Below are 24492 nucleotides of genomic sequence, written 5' to 3' on the forward strand. Positions count from 1 at the left end.
TAGATGATATAACAATTATAAACATAAGCAGCTAACAACAGGGTCCCAAAATACATGAAGAAAAACCTGACAGAATTGGAAAGAAATATATAATTCAACAACAATAGCTGGAAACTTCAATATCTCTCTTTCAATAATAGATCAACAAGAAAGTGGAAGACTTGAACAAAGTTATGAACCAATTAGACTTGACAGTTTTCTATAGAACATTCCACCAAACAACCACAGAACATGCATTCTTCTCACGCACACATGAAACATTCTCCAGAATATACTGTCTGTGAGGCCCTAATACAATCCTCAATGAACTTAAAGGATTGAAAACTTTCAAAGTATATTCTCCAACTACACTGAAATAATTAGAAATCAGTAACAGAAAGAATGTGGTATTCACAAATATGTAGAAATTAAACATATTCCTAAAAAATAAAGAAGAAATAACGGGAAAATTAGAAAGTATTTCAGGTGAATGAAAACAAAAACAACATATCAAAATTTATGGGGAACACGTTAAAACAAAAATTGGTACATTACTGGTATGTGAATGTTATAATAGCTCTTGTTACAATAACCCAAAACATCCATCAAATGATTAATGAATAAACAAATGTGGTATATTCAGAAATATAATTCATCCATTAAAAGCAATGAGGTATGGACACATGCAACAACATTGTTGAACCTTGAAAATATTATGTTAAATAAAAGAACCCAGACACAAAAGGCCACATACTATATGATTTTACTTACATTAAATATTCATAACAGGCAAATCCACGGAAAGAAAGTAGATTAGTAGTTGTCAAGGACTATGGGGTTAGGGGAATGGAAAGTGACTGCTAATTTCCACTTGGGATGATGAAAAAATTCTAGAACTAGAAGTGGTGATGGTTGCACAGCATTGTGAATGTACTTAATGCCACTGAATAGTACACTTTAAAATGGTTTAAATGATAAAAGTGTACTTTATCACAATAAAAGAAATAAAAACATTTTGGGGAAAAATGGTAAGAACACATACTAAAAGTCAAATATTTTAAATAGATCTAAAAGAGAACCACCATTATTTCAGCAGAATATCATAAATGCAAAAATTGTCAATATATAATATGTTTCATACTTGTATGTGAGGCCAAGAGGCCTCAAGTGTGGGTTCATCCTCTTCTGGATCAAAATCTGGATTATCACTTGGAGGAAGAGTACGAAAGATGTTAGCACTGATCTGTGAAGAAAAAGAAATTCAGATTTATATTCTTCATTGTATAATTAAACAATGTAAATGAAATATTTTAAAGATAACTTTAAGAGTTGTGACTGTAAGCCTAGTTCAAAACCTAGAAACCTCATCAAGACATGAAGAAGGTAGGCATTTCTTTTTTCTCTATCTCATAACTAGGACTTCTTCAGATGTCAACCTACTAAAAATTTAAAGATTTCCTCTGGATTCCTCCTTCCTTAAATTACAAGTTGATCTTTCCAAGTTTTGCTTACCAGAAAAAAAAAAAAAAAAAAAAAAAGGAGGGGAGGGGATTATGGAGGAAAAAGCATAAAATTCCTAACTCTACCTTTCTCTAACTTGATCCTTTTCATCATTCTGCAATTCCCTCCATATTCTAATCCAGCCATTTACTTAGGTTATAATCTCAAAGTTTGATAAAAGATCTCTATTCCTATACATACGCAGCACAGGGAGGGATGGGAGGGCAGAATACTTTCACTGCTATTACAGACATAGTTTATAATACCCCACCTGGGATTTAATTTAACACAGTTCGTCTACTCTTTTTTTTTTTTAAGGCTTATCTTTCTGAAGTCAGGATGTGAGATTCTTCATTTCAGATTCAATGAAATACAATATTTACATTTTCATCATTCACACTGTCTCAGCACCAACATAAATTTCACATCTTTTTTCACCAGCAAAGGTTATACTGTGGTGCCAACTCAAAATTCTTTGAAGAATGATGAACAGACTGAGAGACCACTTGGTTTAGTAAACATTTAAGGCCATACTATTAAGGAGTTGGTCACCAGAAATAAACGATTTAGGGAATAAAGGATGCAATAAGAGCTGTTTGGTGGTGCAAGCAAATTTCCAGCTATTCTTATGAAGTGGCATCTATGGTCAGCCAAAGAACTGCTAACAGCCAATTAGTACAACCATAAGACTTAGAAAGTAATAACCTAGAATTTGATCTCCTAGAACTCAACATGAAGGCAGAACCAAGAGTTTGATGGATAGGAATTTCACAAAGAATGGCAGAAAGTCATAGATAAAACTTGAAAAGGAGATATATCCCATAAGAGGGCATAATTTGCCTTTGAGAGCATACTTATTGGTAGTAAAAGAAAAAAGAAATAACCTTGTAGCCGCCAACAAAAGTAACTATATGTAACAAATATACCTAAGAGCTTTACAGAGCCAACAGGTGAGCTGACTTCACACTTATCTAGAAATTAAGTACCCAGAAGTTTAAAAAAAAAGACAAAACATACACATCTTTTTTCTTGAGGACAGAAATTATATCCCAAAATTTATTATTACATAGCAAATTACAGAATAATTTGAGTCAAATATTTGAGCATTTTCAATATGCAAATATTTAAGTCATTTTAATATCCAAGTCAATAACTTTGAAGTAATCTCTACACCAAACATGGGGCTTGAACTCACAACTCCAGAATCAAGAGTTGCATGCACTACCAACTGAGCCAGTCAGGCGCCCCCTCAAGTCAGTACTTTTACAGAGATAAAAGTAAAAGTACCTTTTTCCTGTATTTTCAAAATTCATGAACATAAACCATTTGAAATCAGTAAAATGGAAATACTGTTTTTCCCTGAACGTATTTTAATGATAAACACAAAACAAAAACCCAAGTTTATCAGTATTCAATATTTCCATTTTCAAACTGTCACTTTTTGCTGTGAGAGTTTTAGAAGCCAATTTTATTTTGATCAATGTTCTCTGTACAGCTGATCTTTTAAAAATTCTTTAAGGCTTTTATTTTCAATTTTCAAAAAAAATCCCAATATATTCTACTTCAGGAAGATGAAAGAAAACTCAACTAGTATAATAGGGCCAAATTTAACTACATTTTGTTCTTCCCCCAGAACATATATTAGTCAAGGGGAAGGAAATGAAGACAAGTACAAATTATACTTGCTATAACTTTCTATACTCGGGTAACATTTAAGCTTCAATTATGTACTCAGTGACTCTCTAATTACTCCAACTAAATTTTTTTGTATTTTGTTACTATGCACCAAAATACAAACATCACATCCTAAACAAACTTCTACCATCTGATGGAGAATAAGGTTGAATTATTAATAAACATTAATATCCTAAACAACCTTACTTTAATAAAGTTAGCAGTAATTTATTTTTCAGAGATTTCATACACTTATTTATGTTATTTAACTTTTTAAAGGTCCTGAGTTTTTATTGAAATTCAAGTGTTACAGACATTATAAGTACATTAAAATATTCTAAATATAATTTTTTAGATCTGACTCCTTTACCCAACAGCTGGAATGTAGAGAATTCCATAGTTTTTTATTGACCTTCTCTTTCCACTTTAGACATTCTCCCTTAGTGACAATTCAGCCCTATGATATTAATTATCTATCAGTCTGTATAATCTTAAGCCTACATCTTTCTTCTAAGTCCTGGATGTGCACTATACAATATGGCAGCCACCAGCCACTGTGGCTACTGAATTTTCAAACTATTATAAGCAATGACAGCATCTTTGGAATGAATGGATAATCTTTCAAATGGACTATTTTAAAAACATTTTGAACATACTGATTATTGCACATTTATTAAAAATCAGTCTCAGTAATTCATAATTACACCTTAGATCTTACTTGAATTTATATAAATCTTACCATTTTTACTATATCAGAATATGCTGATTCAACAATTACACCACGATTAGTTGAAACATACTCAACCAGCTCATTCAGTGTTGCTCTTTTAATTTCTTTGCTCTTCAAGTCTGAAACAGAGTCCATGAAATCAAACAGTATACAACACTGCTGCAACTTCTGACAGAAAAGCTCTTGTTGTTCATTGGAAGTAGCATCTATAAATAAAAATAAAGAAAAACTTAGAAATAACCTACTCAGAAACTACCTTTAATATGCTTATTAATTTATTAGAAGCTGTTCATACACATAAAGCTTCTCTCAAAAATCTAGTGGGGAAAATAAAAATCTACTGAAAAATTCATCCATCTAATCTCATCATTCATGCCAGAAACCAGAAAACATAATGGACTTTTACTCCTTTCTCACTACCCATAATCAACAATTAAATGTTACTGATTCTGTTTAACATATCTGGACTCTATCCTTTTCTTGTCATTCCCACTGCCATTTTAATGCCCTTCATCATCATCTAGAATACAAAAGTGAAACCCTAACTGCTCCTCTTGCCTGTTTCCATAACTACTACAACTCCTGATTTATCTTCTAAACAATCTTAAAAGCTAAAATCTTGCTAGAAGGAGAAATCAATCTGGTCACACTCAATAATGATCCTCCAAAAATTACAAATTGAAGCTCAAACTCCTCAGGATTGTATACAAAATTCAGCTGTCTACTGTCAACAATCATCTCTTAACACTTTCCAGCATGTACCCTCACTTTGGTTAAACCATATTCCCTGCAACTTGTGAATATTTTACAGTTTTTTCTGCCTGGAATGCCCTTTCCCCCCACATTCCTGGGAGCTCTACCCATTCATTACATTTCAGCAGAAACATATTCCCCGAAGAAACTCTAAGACACTAAGGCTAAATGGTTAATCCACTTTTACCCAAGTGTATCTTAGGTGTGTATCTCTACTATAACATTTATTGTGCTACATTATATGGCAATTATTGTTTTACAAGTACAACACTCCTAAACTATGAGGTCTCTACAGACAAGAAACAAGTGTGATCTTTATATCTATCTCTGGGTCTCTCTCTCCCTCCCCACCACCTCACATCTAGCACAGTGCCTGGCACATAACAGACATTCAGTAAATGTTTATTGTTTCACCCTCTTATTACAAAAATATGGGCACACTATATTGATTTGATTCTAACAAATGTATTAAATCCTTTTGTTTCCAACATCTGAAAAATAACAACTTCAATTCTGAACTTTCACGTCTGTAAACAAGGACCTTCAATTAGCTCAATTATTTAAATTTCTTGACAATCGAAATTAAATTTTAAAAAGTCATGTAGATGTCTACTACACTGATACTTAGTTTGAAAAAGCATAAGAGGAATACCTCTGCTTTTTGTAAGCTTCCCTATTATGCTAAACTTATTAGATTGGGTACATGTTATAACTAGAGAAGGGATGATTATTTGAGCTGTAAGAATCCTTCTCAACTCACACTGTACAGAAAATCCCCACAAGTTTTCTCAGTTAGTAATACCTTTTTCTGTTTATAAAGATATCTATATCCTCATTATATAACCTTGTATCTTTATTATAACATATATTAGATTTTCACACATAATTAAATTCCATTATAGTGATGGAGCATATAGGGGAAATAAGTGCCATACCTTTATAAGCTAACTCACTTCTAACAGTTTTAAAATATTGTTAAGCTATTTTTTCCTTATGCTAAAAGCAATACAAACTCATACAAGAGTACATTTTAGACCTAATTCTCTTCTTCCTGCTACCCACTCAACATGAAATCACTGCTTTTCTTGTTCTCCAAAGGCCATGCGTTTGCTCAAACTCCTTTCCCTACCTGAAATACCTTACCAGATTTCCTCCCCTATGTTTCCAAATCCTACTCACGCTCTCAGAATAAAAAATCTCACATTCTCCACAAAATTTCCCCTAGGTAGTAAGTCAGGATACAGTGATCCCTCCCTTCTCTGAACATCTACAGACAGTACTCACAGTCCCAAACATACTGCTGAGTATGCATTATCTTCAAGCTTGTATTTAACAAATATTACTTTTTTTACACACCAAAAGATTTCAGGTTCCTCAAAGGCAAGGATCATTCACTGAACAAGGTTCCTTTTTATTTCTTTTACATCTAGTGTAGGGTATATAAAGAGTCAACAAATACACATTTGATGTTTGAAAAAAACTCTTAAATTTGAGGAATAAAGATTATACACTAAAAAACAGGCTATAGAATAAATTCAAATTTGTGCTGGATATCGAAAGTGGAAGGGATAGTAAATTATTACATCATATCCATGCTTTAGAATGCATAACAATGACCATTTTTATCAGTGACCATTTTTAAAACCATTTTTATAGATGGTAGATTTAAATGGGTTAATGAGATAATGATCACGAAGCTGAGTGCATATAATTCAAAACAGAATACAAATGGAAGGCATTCTTCTTTTACAGCACAGGCCAGAAGCCTCTAATATGTCAGAAGACATAAAATGATTTCTAGGATTGGTAAATAGAAGATTCAGGAATATGTTCCATACAAAGAAAAAAAAGTTTCATTTTCTGGGCACCTAACTCTGAGAGTCTTCTCCAGAAAGAAATTAATTTTTTTCATAGCTTCTCTATTAAGTAATTCATTTCTGAACCTAAAGATTTAATTTATTTTTTCTCCTCCAGAACTTTATTTTAGCATTACCTAATGCTCAGATGGGACAGGACACACCTGTCTTCCCAAACATTAAAAATATTTAGAAATCTGTTAACATTTCAACTCCTTTGTCTCCGAGTGAAAACAGACCTTTCTTTTCTTTTTTTAAATTTTATTTATTTGAGAGAGAACCAGAGGTAGCAAAAGCGGGGAGGAGAGGGAGAAGCAGGCTCCCGGCTCAGTAGGGAGACTGACTCTGGACTCAATCCCAGGATCCTGGGACCAGGATCTGAGCTGAAGGCAGACACTTAACCAACTGAGGCACCCAGGTGCCCCTAAAATAGACATTTCCAATCCTCAATTATTTTTAGGTATTAAAGAATAGAAAAATCTTTTTCCACCTAACCCTTCCTATAAGTACACGTTCTTACTAAGCAGTTTGTTGTGCTACATAATAAAATATAAAACCACTGCTAACATTAGTGTGTCCTTCATGCCAAACACAATATTAAGTATTTCGTATGTGCTAATTTAACTTTCAAAACAATCCTTAGTTCTGAAAGCTAGAGATAATTTCCTGTTAGAAACTACTAGGTTCATGACATCCAACATTTTTATATAAGTCAAACACATTTTTATAATGGTTATCCTAGGAACAAAAGACAATTATGGTTTTCATCAAGAAGTTATGAAATATTTGGCACTTGTAGAGGTTTATATGTCCCAACTCGTAGGTACCTTTCTGAAACACAATTTATTCTAAATTTTCTCATAAGAAAAAAAAAGAAAAGCAAAAAATACATTTCAATAGTTTGATAAAAGATCAGACAATATTCTGGCTATATTTCATAAATATGAATAACAACTTGTGAGAAACAGAAGGCATAATAATTTTCATTGTTAAATACAAAAAGGACTGACAAAATCTACATTGGCCACTTCATACTTCACCATTATAAGAATACTCGCAAATGAAGTCTGTTATTCTCAATGATATTTCAGTTTGGCAATGTCTAATCTTTAGGCAGTAATGTCACATATTGTTCTTAGTCCTTTTTAGTGAGCTAATGTTAATTATCCGTTTGCCATTTTCTTTTTTCTTTTTTTTTTTAAGATTTTATTTATTTGACAGAGAGAGAGATCACAAGCAGGCAGAGAGGCAGGCAGAGAGCCTGATGCGGGGCTTGATCCCAGGACTCTCAGATCATGACTTGGAGCCAAAGGCAGAGGCTTAACCCACTGAGCCACCCAGGTGCCCCCCATATGCCATTTTCAATGTGGATACTGTCCGTTCCAGTTCCTATGGTGATAGCTTCTTTGCCAGGGATTCTCTATCTGAAATATCCACTGGTGTTTTCTACCAGAAGTTCACTTAGTGGCTTAAAAATAAAATCACCCGTGGAAACATATAAGTTCACAAGAAAAAATAAGAACACCTTATAGTACCTCATCATACAGCAAGTGGAATGGTGGATACACACAGTGTAATTGTTTTGCATCACCCCTGAGTACAACACGGTATTTGCTTAGTCACCTTAAAATTAATTACCAGAAGAGAACCCACATTTTTGCTGGAGCAGTTTAAATCAGGTCTTCTTGAAATGATGACGTGTATCTAAATCAAATGGATTGTTAATTTCTTCTAAAATGTATAAATAAACTAGGAACAAATAAAGGATGAGTATTTAAAATCCTAGTGACTGCCATTTAAATGAAGAGAAAAACCCAGTCCTGTTATAAACCTACAAGTATATTTTGACCTCCCTAAGTATTTACTTGAGAGCAATTTAGACCAGCAATTTTTATCAGCAATTCTTATCACAGTGTATCATATTCAACAATTTTAAACGCCTTAAGTCTTTAAAATTCCTCAAGGAAATTTGATTACAACTTAAAAATATTATGATCTGAAATACCAATTTACATTATCTCTTCAACAACATCAGAGCTAAGAATTTATTAAAGTGCTTTTCTAGAAAACATTACTAAATCCCCAACATGGGAACAATGGAAAATACAAGAAAAACTGCACAAAGAATTATCTAAAAAACAGATGTGCAGCTGTGCTTTGCAAAATACATAATTGGTTTAAACTTGAAGATGAGTTTTTCAAATGTATCTTAACTGTCCTCTATTTTTTCAAGACTAAAATTCGATACCACTAAAAAATTCTCACTACTATAGAAATCCCTGCATTGTCTTAGGCAGAAGGAGAATCAAGACAATGCTAGGAAAGTGAGACATTTCATCTTTGAAGATTAACACAACCTTTTAAACTCACAAAAGCCTGGGTGGTGGAGTTGGTTGAGCACTCAACTCTTGGTTTCATCTCTTGGTTTCGGCTCAGGTCATGATCTCAGAGTTGTTAGACCCTCAGTTAGATCCTCAGAGTGTGGGGAGTTTACTTGAGATGCTTTCCCTCCCTCTGCCCCTCCAGCCTGTACATGCTCCCTCACACTTGCTCTCTCTAAAACAAACAAATCTTAAAACAAACAAACAAAACCCCAGAGAAACCTCACAAAATTCCTGTTAGGTTTCCCTACTTATCTCTAATTTTTTTTTCATTACGCAGTGTGAATATGTATCTGGCTCACATTTTAAGGAACTGCTCTATAGAACTGTTTCTCAAGGTGTGAATTGCAACCCACTGGTGGGTAGTAAGTCATTTTAGTGGGTCATGACCAGAATTTTGAAATATATATAAAATATCAACATGTTGCAGGGCTCCTGGGTGGCTCAGTTGGTTAAATATCTGACTCTTGGTTTCCGCTCAGATCAGGATCTCATGGGTCCCTGAGATCAAGCACCCCACCCCCACCCCCAGGCTCCTGTGCAGGGGGAATGTGCTTGAAGATTCTCTCTCACTGCCCCTCCTCCACTCCCACATGTGTACTCTTCTCTCTCCTTCTCAAATAAATCTTTAACAAAATTAATGTGTTGCATTTATATGAGTACAATGTGTTTATGAAATGCATTTATTATAGCTTGCAGTCAAAAAGTCTGACAGCCACTGCTTTACAATAAGTACTATTAGAGCCCACACGATGTATGTCCAATATCACAATACAAATCTGTAACGAAAATGGGATTCAAATCACTTAGAATGCAAGAACAAGTATAAGACTATAGTCTTTGAAATATCAACTGTTCCTCTAATAGCTGTATTCTAAATCCTTACCCACTTAGAGATTCACAATGCATATTAGAAATGACAAATTTATTTCTTCCCCTTCACTCTAAATAATACTAAACAGAAAGAATATAGGTGTGTGTGTGTGTGTGTGTGTAACACTAAAATAACAAAGGGAATGTTCACTAATATTAATAGAAAGTAAAGGATCACAGGCATTAAAGGAAGAACTTGAAACATGAAAGAAAGCTAAATAAACAGGAAAAAAAAAAGACCCAAAAGGGTTAATTTAGCATATCACTTTGAAATTTCAGATGCCGGGGAATAAAGACTAAAAGCTTTCAGATTAAAAAAAAAAACAACAACAAAACTTAAGAAAGAACCAGAGGCAGATATCCATTAGATTTCTTATCAGCAAGAGTGATGCCAGAAGATAATGGGGCTATACATTTGAATTTGAATGCCAGTATAGAATTTTGTAACTAGCCAACTATCAATAAAATGTAATGATTCAATAAAGGCATTTTCAGACATGCAAATACTTGGAAAATTCAGCACCCTCACCACCTTTCTTCAGAAATTACCTGAGGACATGATGCAGCAATAAAGGAAAAAGAAAAAAGCAACAGAATCCAGAAATAGGGAAATCTATCCAAAAGCAGTGAAGTCCTACAGAGCAACTGAGCTATTTAGAACAGGAGGAAAGAAGCTCCATGGCTTCTTGATGCCAACAGGAGGACCAATCAATAGCATATCTTATTATATGGAAGGAAAACTTGAGAGTACGTCAAAAGCACAAGAAAAAGAAACACAATTAGAAACTCCAGAAAATACTAAAAAGACTATATAAGGAAATGTAAATACATTATGTGGTTCTGAAGCCTATACACACAACATAAGCCATGCTCACTGACTTCTGACTTTTATAATCACAATTTAGAGAAAACTTAATTGTGGTGTAGAAAATGCTATCAACTTTAAAAATGTAAAGATAACGAAAGCTGAAGGTGAAAAGAGAGGAGGAGAAACTGAGAGGCACCACCCTTCCAAGTTCATTTCCCATTACTCCCCCTTTTATATCCCATGTTCCATTTATGCTAACATTTGGAAGTTTCCTGTTTTATATGCACAGGTTGGAATGCACTCTCTCATTGTTTTTTAACCTCTTCAGAAGCAAACACAAGACAGCACCCACCTAAACACTAACCAATGAGAAAAAAACTTTAGCCAAGAGATTTCAAGTCTACCAGAATCATGGATGGTCTTTAAACATGATTATATCCCCTGCTATGAGAGAACTAGGATATTTTAGCCTAATACCATTATTTGTAAAACTTCCTTGGTTCTAATTTCATACTTAGCAAGTGTACTAGTTTTAAATTTTGTCCACAATTATCTGACACTCTTCCCTTCAAAACATTTAATTTAATCTTTTATGAATGTGGGCTTGACTTGGTGACTTGCCTCTAGGAAACAAACTCAGTACTGCATTAGTGAAGCTATCCAACTTTCAACTCTAGGTCATAAAAGTGAGGCTATGTGACTTTCCAGACTGGTTCTTCCTCAAAAGAACCAGGCTCACATGAGGCCTTAAGGTTCATAGGATAAACTGTTTCAGAAAAATAATACTTATGTAGTTGAGTATATAGTCTGGTTGATTATACTAATTCATCTGATATTAGCAAATTTTGTGAAAAATTTTTTGAAGATTTAGAATCTTTATGAAAATGTGGTAAGGAAGTTTTACACTATACTCTTTGGTGTCAGTTTATGAAACTTATTTAGGAAGACTGTACCACTAAATAAAGATAAAACTTTATTTAGGAAGACTGTACCACTGAATAATGTCTGAGTCTATTCCTCTGTCTTATATGCTCTAATACATGGTTTCTTTTTATCATACACAGTACAAGTATAAATTAACCAAGTCTATGACATAGTCATAAATGCCACGTTATTAATTTAGGATGAAAAATCATTCCTCAGTGTACTATACTAGAATATTCCAGTTATGTATTCCTTAGGCAGGCCTAAAGAAGCAGCCAAATCATAATCAGAATGATGTTTGGTGTTTTAATTTTCTAATACTCATAACACATTATCCCAAATTTAGTGGCTTAAAACAATAGTTATTATCACAGTTTCTTTGGGTAGGAAATTCAGAGAACACACAGAAAGAACAACTTATCTCTGCTCCCTGATGTCTTGAAGCCTCAGCTAGAAAACTAGAAAGCTAAGAGGTGGAATCCTGTGAAGGCTAAATCACTCATGTCTGATAGTTAATTCAGGCTTTTGACTGAAAGTCTAACTGGGCTAGTGCCAGAACCCCCACATGTGGCCTCTCCATGTGCCCTGAGCTTTCTCAAATATGGTGACTGAGTTCCAGGGTAAGTAATTTGAGAGGTCTAACAAAAGACAAGAAAGACTTTTATGAAAAAAGTTACAAAGCTTTTATGAAATATATAAAAGATATAAATAACAGAGATATACCATTATTCATGAAAGAGAAGACTCCGTGTCTTCTCCAATGAATATACAGGGAATGAAATTTGGATTGCAACATGATGCAATTAATCAAGAGGGTATTTTGTTGGAACTTGAAGAGTTGCTCTTAAAATTCCTCAGGAAAGATGAAAAGCCAAGATGATTTTTAAGATGAAGAAGAGAAGACTAATCTTACTATATATACTAATTAAAACTACGTGATTTGGGGCAGGAATAGACAAAAAGACCATTGGAAAAGAAAAAATAAGGTAACTTGTGACATCCTAGTGTGCATATACAGAAGGTTAATACATAATACAGTTGGGTTTTTAAAAATGTCAGTAGTGAATTTTCATTCAAAGAATTATGCTAGGACCACTGATAATTCATAGGGGAAAAAAAATTAGATCCCTCCCTCACACCATTTATAAAAATTAATTCCAACCAGAGAACTAAAAGACCAAATGTGAATAGGAAAACTATAAAATATTTCATTTTATAATCAACTCTGGACTGGCATCCAGAATGCACAAAAGAACATCTATAAATCAATAAGAAAAAGACAAATCTATAGAAAAGGAGACATGAAACATAAACGACCATTAAATATGAAAATACATTAAACCACACTGGAAAGCAGAAAAATATAAGTATGTAAAAACCATATATACAAATTTATGTATGAAATACCATACTATCACATCATACCTATTGCGGAAGAATGACAGAAAGTGTGGGCAACATTTATGCTTCCACCAGACAAGTATTCCCCCTGTAAACTATTAAAAACTGGACAAAATATGTGAAATAACTGCTCTCAGATGCTTGAAAACGGGCAATATGGGACTGTGATCCCTGAGAGAAGGAAAACAGAGACAGCCTGCAATCATATCAGCTCTCTGTTAGCACTTTCTAGACTGTACCATAAGGAGAAGCCTCATAATAGCAAGCAGCCTTACTGAGCCAGAAGTGGAGATCAGGGTTAATGAGGTGGCTGGAATTTAAACATTAAAGTACTAGAGAGAAAGGAATTAATAGAGAAGGAATTTCTATTTTTCTATTTAAGTTAAGTGATGATAAAACTGCTTATACAGCAAGTCTTTTTAAAAAAATTTTTTTAAGAGTGAGTGAGAGTGAGTGAGCACACACGCACATGCATTGGTGGGGGGAGGGACAGAGACAGAAAAATCCCAAGTAGACTTCATGTTGTCTGTGGAGTCTGATTTGGGGCTCGATCTCAGAACCCCAAGATCATGACCTGAACCAAAACAAAGAGTCAGAAGCTTAATTGACTGAGCCACCCAGCACCCAGAAAGTCATTTTTTAACATAAAACCAACCTTGGATTCTGGCATGAATCCTTTGTAATCATGATGTATTATCCTATTTATATGTGGCTAAATTCAATTTATTAGTATTCTGTATAACATTTTTATACCTAAGTTTATAAGGGATATTGGTCTTTAACTTCATTTTCTTAAAATGTCCTTACCAGGGTTTTTAATAAGGACTCAATTAAATAGGTATAGGACTTGCCCAGATTTTTGTTTCTTTTTGTGTCAGTTTCAGAAAGCTATTTATTTCAAGGGATTTTCCTAATTCCTTTTTCCAATTTATTGGCATGATTAAATATTTGAAAGCTATAAATTCCTAGGTAAGAGTAAGGTACTAATTATTACTACAAAACAAGCTAAAATTTTAACCACAGGAAGTACAACTTCTAGCAAGACAAGTTAAAAAGCTCCACCAGAACTGCTGCCCAGGGAAACAGATGAAAATTATTTTTAACACAAACTTTGAAAGCCTCTGGAAATGGTCCTAAGACAAACAGCAAATGAGGAAACATCTAAGAATACTTATGAAAATTTGTTAAGAACAATAAGAATGTGTGTTTTTGAACAAAGCTACCTGCCTCTCTCCTCCCAGCTTAGCTAAGCAGAAACTCCACTCCACTAGCCAAGAACACAAGGATCCCTCTACCACCTGCTCCCTGTCAGATAGCTTTCTTCAAGTAAGAAACATGATTTTGGCATTTCTCACCCTGCCCACAGCTATCTATTACTGAGACTAAGTTCTGGGTCAGTGGAGTTAAGAGGGATTTCCTTCTTTTGCCCAACTCATGAGACAGAGGCTCTAATTGGTACAGCACCACTGAGAATACTGGGGCTGCCATTACCTTAGTCCTGATCTATAAAAGTGGTGGTTCCATGATGGAAAAGGTAAGCCAAAAGATCCAAAAAGATCTCAAGCTATCGCTGCCTTTCCATCTCCTGCTCAGCTCCTGAAGCAGGGTGTCACCCAGGGAGAAACATGCCATTATCCCTGTCATCACCCAACTCTGGAGCCCTAACTCAGAAATTTTGCCTGGGGGGAGAAGCAAGCCATAAAACAGCTATTAAGTCTCTTCCCAAAGGAACTTTTTTTTTTTTTTTAACTGAGCATAGAGAAGTTCAAAGCTAAGGGTGCTCTCAAAAAAAAGTGGGAGTTGTGGTGAAAGGCAATCGGAAAATGTGTAGATTCAATGAGGAAACAGGTTTTAGCCAGCTAGTTTGCAGGAGACTACCAGGGAAAGAAACAGCTTGGAGAAGCCCTCCTGGTGTCAGAACAAATTATCAGACACTGACCTCAGGAACTATTCCTTCAAAGGAACCTGAATTTGACTGGATTAGTCAGAAAAAATCAGAAGAACAATTTATGCCCCAGAACACTGTTGAAAACAATTAAACAAGGTGGAAGTCACTGGAATTTAAAGTTGGGGTGTAGTTAGGAAAACATAAAGAGAGTCCTGTCCAAAGCCTCTGTCATTTCAGAGTGCCTACTGGCATGCCTAAAGCTGCACCTCTCTGAAGAACAACATTAAACCAGTTACTAAACAAATAACACCACCTCTGAGGCGTAGGACCAGTACCCAATACTGTGTTGCTATAATACATTAAAATACATTATCTAAGGGCGCCTGGGTGGCTCAGTGGGTTAAGCCTCTGCCTTCAGCTCAGGTCATGATCTCAGGTCCTGGGATTGAGTCCCGCATCAGGCTCTGCTCAGCAGGGAGCCTGCTTCCTTCTCTCTCTCTGCCTACTTGTGATCTCTGTCAAATAAATAAATAAAATATTTAAAAAAATAAAATAAAATACATTATCTAAAATGTTCAGTTTACAACAAAAAAGATTTTAAGATACACAAAGAAACAGGAAACTATGTCCCATATACAAAGGAAAAAAAAAAGGAGGCAACAGAAACTGCCTGTGAGAGCAACTAATAGCAAATGACTTCAAAGTGGCCATTATATATATTTAAAGAACTAAAGGTAACCATAACTAATGAAGTAAAGAAGATGTGGTAATGTCACATCAAATAGAGGATATAGATAAAGAGACTGAATTAACAACAACAACAAACCAGAGAGAAACATGAAAATTCTGCATTAAAAAGTACAATAACAAAATGAGAAACTCTCTAGGACTCAACAGTAGATGTGAAATGTCAGAAGAAAAAATTAGGGAAGTTTGAAGATAAACTAAAAGAGATTATGAAATCTGATTAGAGTAAAAAAGGTAAATAAAAATGAACAGAACTTCAGAGATTTGTGCAACACCATATAGCATACCACATGCACGTAAGAGGAGTACCAAAGGACAAGGAGAAAAAAAAGAGAAGAAATAATGACTGAAAACTTCCCCAATTTACTGAGTAACACTAATCTACATACCCAGAAAGCTCAACAAACTCTAACAAAGAAAAATTCAAGGAGATTCCCAGCTACACCATAATAAAAGTGCTGAAAGTCAAAAGACAAGGAGCAAATCTTGAAAGCAGGAAAAGAAAAACAACTAGTTACTTACAAGAGCTAAGATTAACAGCTGACTTCTCAGCAGAAATAGCAGAAGCTTGAAAACAAACTAACATACTCAAACTGCTCAAAACAAACCAAAAAAAAAAAAAAAAAAACAAAAAACCCAAAATAAAAGAAAAAAAACTTGTTACCAAAAATCCTATATCCATCAAAGCTATTGTTCAAAAATTCAGGTGAAATAAAGACATTCCCAAATAAACAAAAACTGAGAGGCTACACAGTCTGCCTTACAAGAAACACTAAAAGAATTCCATCAGGCTGAAAGCAAGTGACCACTGAAAGTAATTCAAATCCATACACAATAAACAGCTCCACTAAAGTTAATTATGTAATTATAAAAGGCAGTATTAATGCATATATTTTCTTTTTTCTCTTAAGGGATTTAAAAAAACCCACTACATAAAGTAATACATACATACATGTATAGATACACATATATATACAGATATATTTATATATATTTACAGATAGATATTGATATGTATATATTATACATATACTTACAGATATATATATATACACAGATTTATATATATATATACACATTATATGTATGCATAATTATAAATATAAAATGATGTTAGGTCATTACCATATAGAAATGTAATACATTTGCCAATAACAGCACAAAGGAGGCAGGTGGGAGCAAACCTGTACTGGGTTAAAGAAATAACTACTGATGGCAAAGTAATAACTACAACAATGTACTACTGGGTCTAGAACATTAATAAATATAACTAAATAACAATAATGCCTTAAAAAGGGGGAAAAGGAAATAAAGGAATATAAAAGCAATGTTTCTGTATCTCACCGGCACTAAGCTAATATAAATCTGAAGTCGATTCTATTAATATGTATATGAGAAGCCCAAAAACAACCACTAAAAATAAACTCAAAAAGATGTAATTAAAAAAAATCATTAAATTTAAATGCTGCTTTGAAAAATATTCACCTAATACTAAAGAAAGCAGAAAAGGAAAAATATAGCCCAAACACATGAGACATAGAAAAAAGAAAGTAAATGGCAGGCATAAATCCCACTATATCAACAAATAACATTAAATATAAATGGGTTAAACAATCCAATCAGAAGACAGATATTTCAGACTGAATTTACAGAGACCTAACTACATGCTGTCTCCAAAATATAAGCCATAGATTCAAAGACACAAATAGACTGAAAGTAAAATGATGGGAAGTGATATATCATGCAAACAAACACAAGTCTAGAGTGGTATACCTCTATCAGATAAACAGATTTTAAAACAACAAAAAATTTATTAGAGATAAACATTTTATGATAAAAGGGTTAATTCATGAATAAGATGTGACAATTAAAAAAATCTGTGCACCAACTAAGAGTTCCAAAATATATGAAGCAAAAACAAAAGTGAAGAAAGAAATGGATACTTCAACAATAACAGTTGGAGACTTCAATATCTCATTTTTAATAATGGATAGAACAACTAGACAGAAGATCAAGAGAATAAGATTTAACACTATAAATCAACTAGACCTAACACAATTCTATAGAACACCATAGAATTTATATTTACTATAGAATACTCCACCCAACATCAGCAGAATATATATTCTCACATGCACATGGAAGTCTCCAGGACAGACCATATGCCAGGTCATAAAATCAACCTCAAAAAATTTAAAAATACAAATACTACAAAGTATGTCCTCTGACCGTGGTAGAATGAAATTATAAATAAGTAACAGAAAACAAACTGGGAAACTCACAAATATGTAGAAATTAAACCACAGACACTCCTAAATAATGTATCAAAGAAGGTATCAAAGGAAAATCAGGAAATACTTTGGGACAAATGAAAATGAAGACACAACATACTAAAACAAATGGGATGTAGCTAAAGCAGATTAGAAGGGAATTTGTAGCTGTAAATACCTACAGAAGAACAAATAAAGACGTCAAATAAATAACCCAACTTTTGCATTTTCAAGTGATCCAGAATAGCCAAAACAATCTTGAAAAAGAAGAACAAAGTAAGAAGACTCATACTTCTCCATTTCAAAATGTACTACAAAGCAACAGTAATCAAAACAGTGTGGTACTGATGAAACAAGAGAATATAGATCAGTGGGATAGAATTGGGAGCCCAGAAATAAAACCATGTGCCAAGTGATTTCAACAAGGGCATCAAGACCATTTAATGGAGAAAGCACAGGCTTTTTAACAAATGTGCTAGGACATCTGAATAGCTACGTGCAAAAGAATATGATTGAACTCTTACATCATATCCCATACAAAAATGAACTCAAAATGAACTAAAAACGCAAGGGCTAACCTATGTAATTCTTAGAAGAAAACATAAAAGTAAACCTTAATGATCTCAGATTTGGAAAAGATTCTTAGATATGAAAACAAAAGCATGAGGAACAAGAAAAAAAAGACAATTTGGACTTTTTATCAAAACTAAAAACGTTCACATGAGGAAAAAAAAAACAAATAAAAACATGTACTTCAAAGAATACCATTAAGAAAATGAAAAGACAAAGGGACTTGTATTAAAATATATTAAAAATTATTACAACTTGAAAAAAGACAATTCGATTTAAAATGGGCAAAGGATCTGAAGTTCCATTTCTACAAGGAAGATACACCAAAGACCAAAAAGCACATTAAAAGATGCTTGACATCATTAGTCATTAGAGAAATGCAAATCATAACCACAGATCATACTTCATATTCATTAATATATTCATATTCAACTGTAATAAAAAAGTCAGAATAACAAGTGTTGTGGGGGTATGCAGAGATCATAAACTGGTGTTAGAAATGTAAATGCTGTGGCTATGGTGGAAAACAGTGTGGCAGTTCTCAAGCAATAAAACACAGAATTACAGGGTGGCTCAGTTGGTTAAGTATCTGCCTTCAGCTCAGGTCATGAGCCTAGGGTTCTGGCAACAAGTCCTGCATCCTTGCTCAGTGGGGACTCTGCTTCTCCCTCTCCTCTATCGCTCCCCCTTGCTCATGGCATGGCATTCTCTCTCTCTCAAATAAATAAAATCTTAAACAAACAAACAAACAAACGAACAAACAAAGAATTACATATGACCCAGCAATTCTACTCCTAGGTATGTACTCAAGAGAAATTAAAATATATGCTCACATAAAAACTTGTACACAAATGTTTATAGTAACATTATTCATAATAACCAAAAGGTGGAAACTCAAATGTCCATCAACTGATGAATGAACAAATAAAATGTGGTGCTAAAGCCATACAATGGATCACTTAGTCATAAAGAGAATGAAGTACTAAAACATCTACCACATGAACAAACCCTGAAAATATTATGCTAGGTGAAAATAAGCCAGTGGTATAAAAGACTTATAAAAGACTATATATGATTCCATTCATATAAAATGTCCAGAACAGGGAACTCTATAGAGACACAAAGTAGATTAATGATTGCTTAGGGAAGGGGATGGATGAGATGAGGAGTAATACTTAAATGGTATGGTATTTTTTTGTGATTATGAAAATGTTCTAAAATTGACTATAGTGATGGTTGTACATATCTGTACATATACTAAAAGCCACTGAATTGTACACTTTAAATGGGTGAATCATATGGTATATAAATTATATCTCAATAAAGCTTTTAACAAATTTTAGTTCAGTCCTGGTCTCTAAAACACTTTCATATCAAATATGCAAAACATTAAAAGTTTAAAGCATTAAAAGCAAGTAAAAGTTTAAAGATCAGTTGTGATTTAAAGGTCAAATGCCACTAACCAATAATTATAAAAACTTCATTCTACCACAAATGTATACACAACACATGCCTAGATACCCGTTTTGTCTTTATGCCATCTATACTAATTCCTATGGAACATATAAATGAAAACACAAAAACCACCACATAAAAGGAGAAAGAATATTTTATCGATAGGGCTACATAGGGTTGGTTTTAAGAACAGTTCACTGAATAAAAAAGAATAAATTCCATGAAGTAAGACAATTTGAAGTTTTCCCTTGTAATGTAGTTTTGCTGGTATACTCTCAAATTCATGGTACCAGAAAATCTATTCATTTCTCTTAAGACCTCAAATACCATATAGAAAAAGAATGAAATTTTAATACATTCATTATCATAAAACCTTTCTTTTCTTGCCCATTTTCATAAGTCAATGTGATAAACTAAACTTAAGGATAACCAAATTATTTCAAAATGTTCATTGTTAAACCTCTATTTTAGATCTAAGAATAAATAAAGTATCAAGTATAATTTGTAACAGAAATAAATTTTATAGGTATAATTTTCCTTAAAGGAAAAACGTGTCATATTTCCAATTACTGGTACTCACATTTTTGAAATCTAAAGTAGGATCTCATATAGGATTCATGCTACAAATTATAGAACAAGCACTGTATCATAGCAACCCAGCAATACCACTACAGTGACACGCTGAGGATGCAATCCAAGATTCTAATTTAAGAAACTGGCACAGAATATAGGACATGTAGCTTTTTTTGGCAACACTCCTAGAACATTAATAACTAAGACTCTAAAATCAGCTTTTATTTGAAACTTTAGAGGATCAAACTATTATAAAGGAACAATAGAAACATTTATTAACAAATGATGCACAGCAATGCAAACAGAACTTTGTTAAGGATTTATGATTTCATTAAAATTGAAAAATGGTTGGAAAAAAACTGGAGGGATAACCTTTTAGGTAATTTGAATACATACACCCTACCAATTTGATAATGAATCCTAATATACAAATATTGTTTTAAGAAAACTGCTAAAATACTATCCAAACTTTAAAGAATATTTCTATGCTTTACCCCATCACTATTCAAATGTGAATACATCCACAACTATTATACTTTAGAAGGATAAGGCACTGTTTTTTAACCTCAAAAAAATTAACTTTGTTATCTTTTGTCTTTGAAAACAACTTCTGGTAAAGTAGAAAAGAACAAGAAATGAAGATGAACTAATGGAGCTTATTATCTGAATTCCTTGGAATGTAGAAACTTGGACTTTTGGAAGGAGAATACAGAAAAACAGGCTCTTGAGAGTGTACAGGCATATTAACTCATTTCACTGCACTTCGCAGATACTGAATTTTTTTTTTTTTTTTTTTTTTTTTTAACAAATTGAAGCTTTGTGGCAACACTGCACTGAATAAGTCTACCGGCACCATTTTTCTGACAGCATTTGCTCACTTCGTGTCTCTATGTTATATTTCGGTAATTCTTGGAATATTTCAAACTCTTTCATTATTTTATTTGTTATGGTGACCTACAATGAGTGACTACGACTTTCTGAAGGCTGATGACTAGCATTTTCAAGCAATAAGTATTTTTAAATTAAGGTAAGTACTTTTTTTTTGACATAATGCTACTGCACACTTTAAAGACTACAGTACAGCATTAATATAAATTTTTATGCACTGGGAAATAAAAAAATTCATTTGACTCACTTTATTGTGATATTTGCTTGATTGTGGTGGTGGTCTGGAACCAAGCAGGCAATATCTTTCAGATATGCCTATAAAAGGAATATCTGTGTCATCTGCTTAATTCAATTTGTTTTTTGGTTTTTGTTTTTTTTCCTATGTGATAAATTATGAAACATTGTTTTTTTGCTTTTTTGTTTTTTGCTTACTTCAATTTGAATATAAAGCCTGTTATTCATGAAATTAAACAGGCTTTCAGAAGCATTTTGTTTCTCATTTGGAATTTTTGGGGAACAAGAAGTATTAAGCAAATCTTTACAGATCAATGCCTCTATAGCTATTTTCAGTTTTGATGACTGTGATGAGGATCCATCTGGCAACTACTCTTCCCTGTAGAAACACCTGCTACCGTGTTAAGGGAAGGGATTAACAACTTAACAACGTTGTTCAAAAGTCTCTAGAACAGGCCCCAAGGTCTACACACACTCCAACTTCCTTCCACCATCAGACCACAGATGGGCTTCAGGGTGGTGGTGGTGGTGGTGGTGAATCCAAGAAGCCTAAAATTATATACACAATATTGTATACAATATTTTCTGAGATGATGATGCATTTCTTTAATCAGGTTTTCTAAAAGACCCATGTATAACCTCCCTGAAATCAAACAGCAGTGTTCTTAGAAATTATTTCCTCTCCTTTTAATATAAGGAATTTTTAAAAAAATTTTTATTTTTTATTAACATATAATGTATTATTAGCCCCAGGGGTACAGGTCTGTGTGTGTACAGGGGTACACACTTCACAGCACTCACCATAGCACATACCTTCCCCAATGTCCATAACCCAACCACCCTTTCCCTACCCCCCTCCTAATATAAGGAATTTTTCTTTTTTTTTTTTTTAAAGATTTTATTTATTTATTTGACAGGCAGAGATCACAAGTAGGCAGAGAAGCAGGCAGAGAGAGAGGAGGAAGCAGGCTCCCTGCGGAGCAGAGAGCCCGATGTATAAGGAATTTTTCTAATCAAGGTTTAAAGTAATTCGATTTAGTACTTCCAGAAATAAAAACTTCACTCAGAAACAAATCTAAATCAATTTTAATTTTTTCCTCTCAGAAGTATGCTATTTATAATAATTCAGTTAAAGTAAGTAATGGGTTACATGCAGGATGGCATACATTATATGATCCCACTTAATGGGAAAATATAGAAAGATTCTCAAAATTTAATAAACATTTCCTCTGAGTTTTTATTTTCTATCCTTGTATGATTCTTTTTTGACTTGATTTTAACAGTGAAGTCTGTAAGTTTTTATAAAATAATAAAGCCATTATAAAGGAAATAGGGTAGTTAAGAATATGACATTTCTTATGACATAGTCTTTAAGTGAGTTTATTTTAGAAAACCATGAAAACTGAAACTCACTCATGACTCACAGCAAGTATTGTATCCTAAAATAGTCATTCCTATTCCACAGGAGAAGCTAACTTTTCTAGATCTTTAAAATAAAAATAAAAAAAGCAATTCTCAAAATATCAAAATATGTTATGTGTAAGGTCATCCATGTTGGTCCAAATTAAAAACAGGGTATCAAAATACATGAAATACCAAAATCAGTGCCTGGGTATTTGGTAGTAGCTAGGTAAAAGCTGGGTTATTTTTAAGTTTCCCAAGTGTATGGTAGGAATTTCCTATGAAGGAGATATGACTATTAAAACTAAATGCCCCTTAAAAGGTGCACTGTTATATTTACTACTTTGTTTCCATTTTGGATTCAAATTTAGGCTGGTTCATTCACTGGAAGGACAAATGTATGTGGAAAACTACTTAAGGAGATGACATCGTCCAATTTGTTTTTCTGGAGATTTTACAGCAGAATAAAAATCAGTAAAGTGATATATGAATCAGTCCAACTGACTTTTATATCCAAGTCTCAGTTATTTTGCCTCAATTTATTTCCTCCCTCAAACTGAGAAATAATGATCACAAAGACTACGCTAATGTGGCCACATATACAAGTTTTCAGAAACTGTGTGTACAGAGCTTATGTAAAGAGAGACTGAAATATACACAGCATTTCCAAAAGTGAGGCAGAAATAAGTAGACAGTCTGATCAGTTCTTGATATTCCATAACTCATTAAAACTGCTAATTATAGATTATAACTTTAACTCCAAAATATAAATCTAGCTCTGACAAAAGTGCTGAGTGATGAAAAGTTCACTTCATCTTCTGTCTCAGTACTCATTCATAAAACAAATGTTAAATGTTCTCCAATGAAAATTTTATATTACTTAAAAAAGGGAGGAACTGTGCTAAAAGGCAGACACCAAAGAAGATCAATGAAGTATTTTTATATCAGCACAATTTAAGAAATAAAAATCTTCTGCACTGAAGATTCTTAGAAAAATGTTCAATAATGGTCTACTTGCCCAGGACCTAAAAGAAATCCGTATCTTGACAAGGTTCAATTACTATTATTTCTCCTTTATACTGTTATAAATTCGATATTATTATTGCTTTAGTGCAGGCAATACACATCTTCAGTTTGATATTATAGAGGAAGAATCAAAAACCAACTGAAAAGATACTGAGCTATATATAATTTGCACACACATATAACCTACCTCTTTTGGTTTCTTTATCAACAAAATGCTAAATTTAGGGTTGTATGCAAACATTATGGGACTCAGTTATAAGTCAGTATAAAACCATGAATCACTGCATGACACAAAATGGTGTTTTTCTTTAAGTCAATTTAATAGGTTTTGCTTCATTATTTCATCCAATAAATAGTAAGACCAAGAACTGACTACCTAAATGCTGAGGAAGAAGATATAGATCTCAGGTCTTGGAGCACTTAACCTACACTCTAAAGGCAGAAAACAGGAAATAAGTAACTCTAACCTTACTCATGCACTTGTCCCAACATATTTTGTGATCTCCCTCACACATACACCATGTGGTGTACACAAACATTCCACTGAATAGTGAACAGATA

The 24492-nt window shown here is 33.4% G+C and overlaps 1 protein-coding gene across 3 annotated transcripts in view; it reads right to left on the reverse strand.

Annotated features, from left to right (window-relative positions):
* PPP2R5A (protein phosphatase 2 regulatory subunit B'alpha) overlaps positions 1–24492 on the reverse strand; it is a 62201-nt gene that overhangs the window by 27851 nt on the left and 9858 nt on the right. For all 3 annotated transcript variants that reach the window (XM_045982101.1, XM_045982102.1, XM_045982103.1), the window contains exons 2-3: positions 3893–4089; positions 1121–1222 (exon numbers count right to left, since the gene is read on the reverse strand). In XM_045982101.1, the coding sequence (XP_045838057.1) occupies positions 1121–1222; positions 3893–4089 (299 nt within the window). The remainder of the gene's footprint in view (positions 1–1120; positions 1223–3892; positions 4090–24492) is intronic.

Source organism: Meles meles, chromosome 17, assembly GCF_922984935.1.
Source record: "Meles meles chromosome 17, mMelMel3.1 paternal haplotype, whole genome shotgun sequence".
NCBI lineage: Eukaryota > Metazoa > Chordata > Mammalia > Carnivora > Mustelidae > Meles > Meles meles.